We start from the raw sequence: 12,238 nt of genomic DNA on the forward strand, positions 1-12,238 counted from the left end.
AACTTTTTTGTTTTTCAACTTTAATATGTTTATTAATCAATATCTTTTTTTTTTCATAGAATCATGTGATATATGTAGGTCATGATTCTTATTTGTTACCTTGATTGATTGTCTATATATAAAGTAGGTTCTTCCTCTCAACCTATTTAATTAATTACTTTTCTTTAATTTAATCACAGCTTAAGTAATATCAAATGATGACGATGCTTTGTTATGAATTTTTAGTTTTTCTAATATTGTGTTTATTATTATTTTTTTAAATTTTTCGAATTGGAACTTTTTATATCTTAATTAAACATTTGAATTAATGGCTATTTTTTTTTTTTTTTTTTGGTATTTGTTAGCTAAGTTATTAATGGCGTTAAATACAATTTATTTTCAAGTTTAATATCTAAATTTTATGACTATGTCTAATAAAAATTCATAGGATTATTTTGTTGTCCAACCGAACTCCATTTTATAATTTTTTTTAATTTTAGATTATTTCAAAGCAAAATAAAAAAGTTTGATTAAAATCTATTAGATTCTTTTCCAAGTTTAGAAGTTTATGGAACAAACAATCTAATCTAAGTTATTGAATAATTTCTAACCTTTTATGTATAAGGGTAACTATTAAACCTAATTTTTCAAAATTATAAAACTTATTGATTATTAAATTAAACAACCATTTTAATTCTTATCATTAAAATTTTTCAAGTCGTAGTGAATAATCGTACTTCTAATAAATCTTAAATTCATGTCCTATTACTATTTTATTGTTCTAAAAAAAGTATTCTATATTTGATTTTTAGTATAAAGTTTGAGAACATATTTATCTATTATATTTTCTTTACATGGAAGTTAATTATTATTTTTTTAACTACTTAAACAAAATTTTAGACCTTACACAAATATTTTTATGATGAAGGATGATGAATAAAAATTATATAAGGATGATATTTGAATGTAAGTATTTCATAGATTATTTAAAATGATAAAATAATAATGATATAGAAAAATGAAGAGATACATGTGTGAGGGAGTGATTGACTTGACAGTGTCTTTTGGATTGTACTAAGAACTAATATAGTTTTATTATCATTATTATTATTATTATTATTATTATTATTATTTATTTAAATTAAAAAAAAAACTAAATATTTCTATGATGAAGGATGATCAATAAAACTCCATTTGATATTTATTGACCCCAACCCTATTTGACCACAAACATTACACTCTGCATTTATATATACCAACCTTACTCTTCCTTATCCTTATTCTCTCTTCAATTATTATTATTATTATTATTATTTCTTCACAACACATTCAGAAATTAAACTATTTAGCTTTAAAATCTACCCAATTTTATATCTATCATATAACTTTATAAGAAAACATTAATAACATTAGGACGATATTTTAAAATCATACCATTCAATTATGTCCTATCTTAATTATTTTACAAGGTATCTAATTACCAACTACAATAGTACAGTTGGTGACTTGACTAAACTAATGCACTCTATATCTTTATCTTCAAATTAATATAGGAAGAATTAAATTCTTTGTTTTGTATATATATTTGCCTTTTTTTTCTTTTTTCGTAAGAATATATTTTTTATTTTACTTAAAAGGTAAGAAACGAATATTGATAATGGAAGTCATAAATATGTATCGACAGATACACAAAATTTTACAATTAAATTTTCCTAAGCAACAAATTTAAAAATTTAGAGGATATAATTAAATCTTCCTTCTTAAATATTAATGACGAATTTTCTTGTTTTAATTGATATACAAACTTTCATTGAATAGATAATACAACTATATTTTAAAATAAAATGAAAACATTTTGATCAAATTAGTCTTAATAGAGAGAGAATAAAATGAATCAAATAGGTTCGAGTTTTGATCACTCATTTTGTAATTCTATTCTTAATTGAGATGAAATTATCACATAAGAAATCTTGCTAAGAATTGAAATCTCAACCTTCCCTTTTGCATTTTCTTTTTTACATATAGTTTCTAAGTACAACTACAAAAAAGAAAAACTATTTTTCGAAGATCATAATTCCTGTCCCTTCATCTACAATCACAATAATTTTCCATCTCTTTGAAATCAAATCGAAATGTTCAGATCAATCCGAGGTTTTTTCGCCGCCGGTAACGGCACGATGGAGCTACACCGTGGACACGTCGGATTGTTCTTCATCACCAACACATACGACAAACATCCAGGGCACCCGGCGGCGATGGGCGACGACGAACTTTTCAACTTTTCTTCTTCTCGAAACTCTTTATCCGCCGCTGCTGATGACGACGACGACGAATACGATGGGGATGGCGACGATTTCCATAACGACGACCGTTTTCTGATGGGATTCCTCTCGGCCCGTTCGAGCGCCGATTTGACCTTATCCAAAGTACAAACGCTCTGATAATTACTCCTCGGTGACGACGACGAAGGCGACGAGGATAATGACGAAACCAATTTCAAATCCAAGCTGGTTTCATCGACCAAATGATTCGTCAATTGAAATTTAGAGTAATTGGGCGACGGTGGAAAATTCAAATCTTGAAGCTTTGGCACTGTTTGATTGTTATTGTTGAAATCTTGAACATTGCATCTTTGAATAAACATTTTCCCTGACTAAAACAATTCAAACATTCAATCAATTAATAAATATCCTCTGTTTCATTTAAAGCTAAAAATACACACAAAAAAACAAAGAAAGGAAATTTGTAAATGGGGTTTTGATTAATGAAAAATTTAGAGGGAAACTGAAAGAAGAGAAAATGGGTACCTTCAAATCGAGTCGTCTTTCCCAGCCAGAAGGGACATGGAGGTCGAGGTCCAATTCTTGGGACTCTGTAAATTTGGAATAGCCGCCGTTGAGTAAGTCTCGGGTGATCAGAGGCGCTAATTTCTCGGCGGTGGATTCGTTTCCGGCCGTCAGATGACGGTCTTCTTTGTTGTAAGTCGTAAGAACTCGCACGAGCGAGCTCACTTCGGCTGCCATTAGAGGGGAAGGGAGAGAAAGGAGAGAGAGAGAGAGAGAGAGGATGGGACTGTCGGTTTTCTTGTACAATGGGTGAGAGAGGTCTCTATATATGGTAGAAAATTATGAGGCCGTTATATAAATTTAATTTTATAAAACAAATTTCAAAACTTAAATTTGTTATTTAACTCCAATATTATCTTCAAAAAAAAAAGTCCAATATTAAAATATGAATGCTACTACTGACCTTCGGATTTTAATTTTATGGAAATATGGATAAAATATACCTATAATTATTTTTGTTTGTAGGTTATGAAATTTATAAAATTTGTTTCGATGAATAAAACAATAATTAAATTAGTTTTCACTTCCAAATTAATTAATAATATTTTTGTCAGTATTTGACTGAACTATATAGATGAGATTTTATGTTTTAGTTGATTTAAGTTGAAGATCAAAATGTTGATGCCAATAGTTAAGGCATCCATAAAATATTGGTATTGAAAGATATTTTAGTAAATTTGACAATATCGTAAAAATGATTTAAATTTAGTATTTGAAATGGTCCTTCGTAATTAAAAGTAAAATTAAAGTTTGTCATTTGTTTAAAAATTACACTCATATTTCTTCAAACGTGTAATATTTCTTTTCAATGTCTCATAAATGTATCAAATACTAACCTTTGAATACATTGTTGTTGAAAGGATAGAAAGTGGGGTGTAATGGATTATGAAATAAGAATGACGGCGATGTTAGATACTTGGACGGTGTTTGGTCACAATTTTCATCTTGAGTCACTAGTTTAATGTTTTCCATGTTTCCAAGTTCCATTTGAAATATAAATATGTACTATACGATAATGTCGATAATTTTTTAACTTTTGAAAGAACAAACATATTCTGTTTTAAATAAAAGTTTAGGTTTTTTTTTGTAACATTTTAAAACTATATAATAAATACTAAATGTAGAAATCTAAAACACTAATCGTGTTTGACCAATTAGTTTATATTATAATTTCAACAATAATATAGTTGATGGAATGATGATAAACTTAGCTGACATTATACTCAAGACTTGATGAGTGGACAAAAATAATGTATCAAATACCATATCACCTAGAACATGAAAAACTTTTTAATTTTTTTCAACATATTTTTACCCACCCAATAGAACATTATTTTAAAATTTCACAAAGAGAAACTTATAAACCTAAATCAATATTAAAAAAAAATAGCATTAACACTTTTGCAATATTTTCAGTAACTTTATCTTTTAAAATAATTTTCGTTATCATTAAAACAATATTAAGAAATAGTTAGATGAGTTATTAAGAGAAAAATGATAATAAAATTAATAATATATATATATATAAAAAAAAAAAGAGTAAAATTATTTTAAATAACAAAATTAAACATGAAACAATATGGAAAGGAAATATGTGGATCCATTAGGATGTATAGTAGATAAACTGATTATATATGATAAATATATAGATTTATTTATGGTTATATGTAAAAAGAAAATAAATAAATAAATATAATATAGAGGGGAGGGGAGGGGAGGGGAGGGGATTGAGAAATGAATTTCCCCAATGGGAGGATCTGATTAAAGGAGGAAAGAATTAATAAAAGAAGAAATGGGATTCAAAGACATAGAAAAAGCCACCACCTAAGTTATGCACGCATTTATTACCCACCAAAACTTTGTGCTTCGGGTTTTCTTCCTCTTCTATTTTTTTTTAATAATAATAATAATAATAATAATAATAATAATAATAATAATAATAACAACAAGTTTTGAATTTCGCCCCTTTCCTTGGTCTTAGTCAATGTCTAAATTTTAAAAAAAAATTCACATTAAATAATTGGTACAATACCATAGCTCAAATGAATTTTATATTTCATTAATTAAAATACATAACGTTTCCATCTATTGTTCATGTAATCTTTTTTGTTGGTAATGATAACAATTATAGTACTTATGGTAAGTTATATATGGGATTAGTAATACTAAGGATTAATTAAAACCCTATATCACAATTAATAACCTCTAATTATTTTACTCCTTTAATGTTTATTTTCTTTTGTACTTGTTGTAAATGTCATTCAAATTATCATTTGGGATAATATTAAATTAATTTGTTTCTGTTTTCTTTCCCCTCTTGTGTTTATTAGTAAAAGAAAAGTTGACTTTTGGAACAAATGTACCATATTTCTAAAATTTAAGGATTTTTTTATTTTCCTAACAAAATCCTCTGCCCAATATTAGTTAATGTCTTTTAGGAGAAAGAAATTAGTTAATGTCTATAGAGATAGTACTTTAGTAGAGATAAGAAATTATTATGGGGTAAGATTAGTAAATACTTAGTTTTGTTTTAAATTATCAAATAGTTTCACATAAGCAAAATCCATATATTCTTGGTTGAACTTTGTTCAAATTAACCAAATAATTGATAAACATTTTGAATGATATTTGATAATGTGTGGTTATAATCGAATTTCAAGATATGTTAGCTTATGTAATATAACACTATATTAAAATTTTTAAAATTCATTGAAACATTCAATTGAAAAAAAAATCATATTTAAAGACATTTTAAGATTTTAATTTGAAAAATCTACGGACCTCGTAACCTTAATGTGATAGATGAGTTCCTTTTATTATCATTATAGATTCATTTTAAGGTGGAGTGTAGCATTATCTATTAAAATTTTATAAATATTTCATATTAATTAAAACAAAAAATTTAAAATTACTATTTGTATTAATTTCTAAGATTTAATTAGATATTTTAAGAATGGTTTTAAAAGTTAAATAATAAAACATTATAAATAGGAAGCTAGGGGTAAAATAATAATTTAGAGAAATTGTTTAAAATAATACAAAAATAAAACTATAGTAAAAGTTTTAAATGGGATAAAGAAAGTTTATTTATAAAATGTCTGCTGTTAACGAAATCTCGAAATCGTAGTTTTTGAGTAGTGTAATTTTTGATTACCCAAATCTGGTTTACCACTTTTATTTTTCTTTATTCAACCTCTGTTTTATTAATAAATAGGAAGTGAAAAAGAAAAAAAATATGGTTTATTAATTTGAGAAATTTTAGAAAGCAAATTCAACATGATTCAACGACAAAACCCCTACCACCATATCGAAACACTCACAATAGTAATAAGCTTAAATAAAAATAAAAATAAAAATAAAAATAAAAATGAAAATGAAAAAAGAGATTTAATAGAGTAGAGACGTACATTGACTTTTGATTTTAACACTACCCATTCGTGGGTTTATGCCACGTGTGAAATTGTAGAATAGTTATTTTATATTTATAATAATATTCATAGAGTCGGTTTGTTTATTTGAGGAGTAAAAAGAAAAAGAAGAAAAAAGAAAAAAGACGAAAACACCCCCTCCGGCTCCTTTCTATTAATGAATGCATTTGTAATAATATTAAACTAAAAAGCTCAACAACCCCAACAATTCTTTGGTTCTATAACCTTTGGCTTTTTTTACATCATTTTCAACCATACTCCCTACTTTCCCTTCTTTTATTTCAATGCTTATTAATTACCCACTTCTTTTCCTATTCATTTTACGAGGACTTTTTTTTTTTTTTTTTTTTTTTTTTTTTTTTGTATTATGTATCCCTCTCTTTTATTTAATTCCAACTAACACTCTTCTTTATTACATTATTTTTCCTTTTCTTTTTCTTCCTAACTTATCCACATATAAAAGAAAAAAAATTAAATAAAATTCTACTTTTCACATTTATAAACTATTTCACCGCTTTTTAAATTCTATGGAATTAGATTTTTGTAACTTTTTGTTTTGGATTATTTTGTGTAAATAGTAGATTGGAAGTTCGAGGTTCTATTTTCAGAAGTGTAAACAAAATTTCACCTTAAACAAAAACAAACTGATCATCTTTTCCCTATAAATAATATATACACGCTCTTAATTGTTTAATTTTATTTTATTTTTGTACTCTTTATAAATTTTAAAACTAGTTCACTAAAATTAAATTTTATCAAAATTCGTTCAATAATGATATTAATTTTCCTTAAAAAAAAGTACAATAGTATATTTTTTTAAAAAAATCAACAATACTAATCACGAACATTAAATTTGAAATCGATTGGAAATACATAAAGTAAAATTATACAGTTGAAAGTACAATAATTAAAATTGAACTAACTTGAGCATAGAAGCCAAAATAATAGTTTTAATAACTCAAATATATGTATTAGTTTCTAAAGATTTTGATCACATGTGTTCAATTATACAGATAAAATTAAAAGAACCCATCAAATAAAAACATGCGAAACACTTTTTAAAGTTTAGGGATAAAATAAATATAAACTTTTAACATATTTTATGGACATAAACATGAAATTTGGTGAAACTTGATTAAAAATAATAAGTTTGAAAACTTCTCAATTGCTAAACAAGCTAAAGAAAGAAATGGGTTATGATAAATCAAATACAAAACGTAAGGCTGTAATTGGTGGATTAAATTTTTTGTTTTACCACATCTAATTAAGTTTTAAGTGTAATTTAAAAATGATAATTGAAGATAAGAATCGTGGATGAAAAAAAGAGTTGAAAAAAGGATGAGAGTAGGGTAAAAAATGAAGAGAAGAATAATTAATGGTAAGAAAAATAGGAAAAGAAAAACATAAGATGTTTCCAAATCCTTGAAAATGTTGGCAGTGTTGTGTGTTACACGTACGGGTGGTGATATTAATTGGGGTTGGTCAAACATTTGAAAAATTAATAATAATAGAAAAAATGAAAACTAGGAAGGTAGCATCAAAGCATTTAATGCTCATTCAAACTCTCCTCCCCATTAATGAAACTAAACAACAACTCTCTCATAATATTCAATAAAATCATATATTATTATTGTTGTTATTCTTATTTATTTTATAAATGTATGTAAATGCATTATTATTATTATTATTATTATTATTATTATTATTATTATTATTATTATTATTATTATTATTATTATTATTATTATTCAAATTGATGATGCATGCATTTAATTTAATTAGGCCCAATTCATAGACTGCCCGCCAGCCACAATTTTTAAGATTCAACGTAACATTAATTGTTACCTTTTTTCTTTTTTAGATTTTTCAATCCTCGTTTTTATTTTCCCACTTACTTTAATTTCCTCCAACTCAACTCATTTTATGCCTTTGAATTTTTCTTTTTGCTTTAGATTTTTATATAGATCACCTCAATTTTTATTGTCCAAAATTTCCAATCACCTTCCATTCAAATTTTCAAAATTAAAATTCCAATTTGCTAGCTCCTCTTTCTTCTCTCATTTGCACGTGCAAATATTTTTTCACTACGTCCAAAATGGTTATCTTTTGAAGTAGGATCGTAAGATTAAGTCGAGTAACTCGACAATACAGGCTACACAACCCACATTATATATGAATTGAGTTGGATTGAAAATTTTATTTTATTTTTTGTTGGGTTGGGTCTTGGTTTGGAGCAATGAAAAATTCTGGTCAACCTAGCCCAACCCGAATTAATATAATATATATAATACTTTATTATTATTTATTTATTTAATAAAAGTTACACAATCTTACAAGTTTCGAAAGTTTTCTTTTTGGCTTAACATGACGTGAAACATATTTGATTTATGATTTCCATTTATAAAAATTAAAATTTAGAAATAAAAAATAATAATAATACAATCCGACAACCCAACCCATATTTTACAGGTTAGGTTAAAAGCTTAATTCGGGTTAACAACCCAATCAATCGAAAATATAGGTTGGGTTGAGAATATCTCCCAACCCAACCCGTTTATACCCCTACTTCGAAGATTTTAAAATCTAGATCAAACAACACTTTTAATGTGAATTTTGATTCCAAATCAATGATATATATTCCCAACCCAACCCGTTTACACCTCTACTTCGAAGATTTTAAAATCTATATCAAACAACACTTATAAACATACATACATACATACATACATACATACATACATACATACTGTCTCTATTGATACCTAAAAGTAGATCAACCATGAAATTTGTTTTGGATGGAGATTTAGCTAAGCGACTGCAACACAAAAGAAGGTTAGCATAGGTGTGATGTCTAGCCACACACACTCCAATATTCAAGTTAGTTTTATCCAAAGTACAAATGCTATATCTGAGCTCTTCCCATGGGTGCTCTTAAGCTCTATTCTAGAGTCCTTTACGCTTCTCTTGAGTCTACCTCGTGAATCCCGCTAAGTTGTCTAAGCTCCCTCATGGGTGTCTTTAAGCTCACTCTTAGGCTCCTCAACTCTTCTTAAGCCTACCTCATGGATCTTAAGAAGTTGTCTAAGCTTTTCTCCATGGGTGCTCTTAAGTTCTCTCCTAGGCTCCTATGAGCTTACTCTTCTCGAACTTACCTCAAAAGTCTCACTAAGCTCTTTAAGTTTTCCCTCATGTGTGTTCGTCTTGCAGCCTCTACCTCATGGGTTTACTGAATTGTCTAAGCTTTCCTTTATGGGTGCTCTTAAGCTCTCTCCTTGGCTTTTTTTTTTTTTAGCTTGCTCCGCTTAAGATTACCTCATGGATTCTATTGAGCTTTTTAAGCTCTCCCTTACGGGCCCTGCTCTTGAGATCTCTCATAGGCTCCTCTTATCTTCTTTTGAGTTTACTTCATGGATATTACGGTGCTATCTAAGCCCTCTCATGGGTTCTCTTAAGCTCTATCCTAGCTAGGCTTCTATGAACTCTGTTAGAACTTTCACCTAGACTTTTATGCTCTTCTCTTAGTTTTCCTTAATCTCCTCTTAACCTTTCTTCTAGGTTTTGAGCTTATCTCCTAAGCTCCTATATATATAAGCTCTTTTTGAGCTCATCTCATAGGTTCACCGAGCTCTCTCTAAGCTTGTTTAGGCTATCCCATGCAAGTTCTCTTGAGTAGGTTAAATGTCACATACAACAGTTTTTTTTAATGTTGATTAAATATTTGAATTTTTTTTATTTATATTCATCTTGATAAGTTTTGTTTAATCGATATATTTATCTAACTGAACGATTTTTTTATATGGCATTGGTAGTTTGAGAGGTAGTTGTAAATATATAACAATAAAAAATATTAGTGCATGTAATGAAATTTAGGTTCAACTCATAAAGTCTAGAAGTGATAGACTATATCTCTAATATGTTGTCACACCCCCTCCCAGAGCCCTCACTCTCCCTAACCCCTAAAGAGGTTGCAACTTGTAAGGGCTGGCAAGTATTACCATATTTTGACAACCCTCACCAACCAACTAACCTACCTAACACTACAAGAAGTGGAAAAACTCCAGGCGCATAAAAAAGATCGATGGAAGTGGTAAAGATGTCGAGAAAAAAATTCTCAACACAGAAAGAGACGTCGGAAAGATCGTTGGAAGAAACGCATCGAAAGACTGATTCCTGATGCATCACAAATAAGGCGTCAGGAATAATCTTCTCCCGACGTCATCTTTACCGATGTCTTTGATGCGTCAGCAATAAGTCATCCCCAACGTCCACAATTCCGACGTCATCTATGTGTCAAAAATAACTACTCCCGACGTGTTTATATCGAGCCTCGTACACCACTCTACATCGCGGGTCCACCAATGATACAAAAGTAACTAAGTTTAGTACATATATATGCATATCATCATTGTATACTGTCATTTCAAGAACTTGAGAATAATGGAAACATATATACGTATCGCAAAACTAGGGATCATGTGGTGGTCCTTGTTGTGCCCAAGTCATGTCTTCTATGAGCTTCCGCATTCATTCCACTTTCGAAACTAACGTTTCGTGATTTCTTGTCTGCTCTTCAATTAGTTGCATAGCTTGATCAAGCTTAGCTTGTAAATGAAGCTCTACTATGGACTGCAGACATGACGTCGTGGAACTACTTGCACTGGTCGTCTTGCGAGTCTTGGGCCTGGGTCCCCAACCAAGGCTTTTTGAGTAGCCCGGTCGTCTATCCAACACCGTCTCGCATATCTCGTCTCTAGAGAGTGGCTAACTATCCTTTGGGGTATGCTAGGACTGGAGTTCTAGCATTTGATGCTGCAATAAATTTAGAAACTATCTTAGTAAGTAAAAAATATATTATATATTAAAGAGGACAAATAAGAGCAGAAGTGTTGCTTGGATAACTTACATGCGCATTCTCTACAGCCTGGGACACGAATGTCCTGCGTATGTTTGCCGGAATAACTCCACACGGTCGATTGGCTCCTCTCATTTGCTTAGCGAGCTCATGTTGTCGTTGTAGAAACGACTTTGACTCGCTGCTATGATTGTTAGCTTGCTTCTGTCTTAGTAGCCTTGTTTGTCCATGATTGCTCCTGCATGAAAACAATTATATTATTTATTTCTTATACATATTAAAAGTTGAAATCATAATTAATCATGACAAAGGGTTTAGTTGCTCACCTGGAATGCACGGTTTATGTAGTGGTCACAGAGGTAGTGCCAATCCTTATCAGGTCCCACCAATAGGTGTGGTGGGTTGGTAGAGCCTCCTTAGGGTTGCTGTACTTTTTGAAGTGCCTATAACAGTCACCCCGAAACACTTTAAAGGTGCTGAGCATCTGATGATCATTGAAATCAAGCACAAAAAACCACATTATAAAAACAACACATTAGCTTGGTTAACTTAATTATGTTTCAAATGAAATCATAAATGTGTAGTAGACTTACCTGGAGGTCAGCTTTAACGACCTCGATTTATTCTCTGCTTACGTCTGCCCACTTAAGGCAGCGAATGAAAAATGTCTTTCGTACACACACGCCTATTGCTTGACTGAAGTGAACGACATGTGGGGAAATAGACTTCTTCGTGCCAAGGGTGATCGTCATCGAATTCGCCCATTGGCTGCAACGTAGAGCTTCAACTCTAAGAGTCGAGACTGCACCATGTCTTCTAAAAGTCGGAGTCACAGATGGTTGAGAAGTACCTGCTCAATAAATTATAAGAACATATATTGTTAGAAAAGAAGTTGAAATAATACTAAGTTAAAATGTATACCATTATTAGACTCACTCGAATTTTCGTCCACTAACGACGACCTTCTCGCAAGGTTATCTAGATCTTTTACAAACTCGAGGAACATGACATTCGTCTCATCTAAACTGCACGGAAATGACGACATAGTGCCTGTGACATAGAAAACAAACATTCAATAAGCGAATACGAACACATTAACTATAATCGAAATATACTACATAAATATGTGGATA

The 12,238-nt window shown here is 29.5% G+C and overlaps 1 protein-coding gene across 1 annotated transcript; it reads right to left on the minus strand.

Moving 5' to 3' along the window:
* Positions 1-1,869: 1,869 nt before the first annotated feature.
* Positions 1,870-3,088, minus strand: LOC103496294 (uncharacterized). Its single transcript, XM_008458084.3, has 2 exons — positions 2,787-3,088; positions 1,870-2,632 (listed from the first exon to the last, which is right to left on the minus strand). The coding sequence occupies exons 1-2, from the start codon at positions 3,000-3,002 to the stop codon at positions 2,102-2,104; spliced, it is 747 nt and encodes a 248-aa protein (XP_008456306.2). The 5' UTR covers positions 3,003-3,088; the 3' UTR covers positions 1,870-2,101.
* Positions 3,089-12,238: the final 9,150 nt, after the last annotated feature.

This window comes from Cucumis melo, chromosome 11 (assembly GCF_025177605.1).
Source record: "Cucumis melo cultivar AY chromosome 11, USDA_Cmelo_AY_1.0, whole genome shotgun sequence".
In the NCBI taxonomy this organism is placed as follows: domain Eukaryota; kingdom Viridiplantae; phylum Streptophyta; class Magnoliopsida; order Cucurbitales; family Cucurbitaceae; genus Cucumis; species Cucumis melo.

What these genes read in the sequence shown, in the direction of transcription:
- LOC103496294 (XM_008458084.3), bottom strand. Translation starts at nt 3,002, where the DNA reads ATGGCAGCCGAAGTGAGCTCGCTCGTGCGAGTTCTTACGACTTACAAC. An exon ending in AAAGACGACTCGATTTGAAG is followed by an intron (nt 2,633 to 2,786) that starts GTACCCATTTTC and finishes GAATTGTTTTAG; the next exon opens with TCAGGGAAAATGTTTATTCA.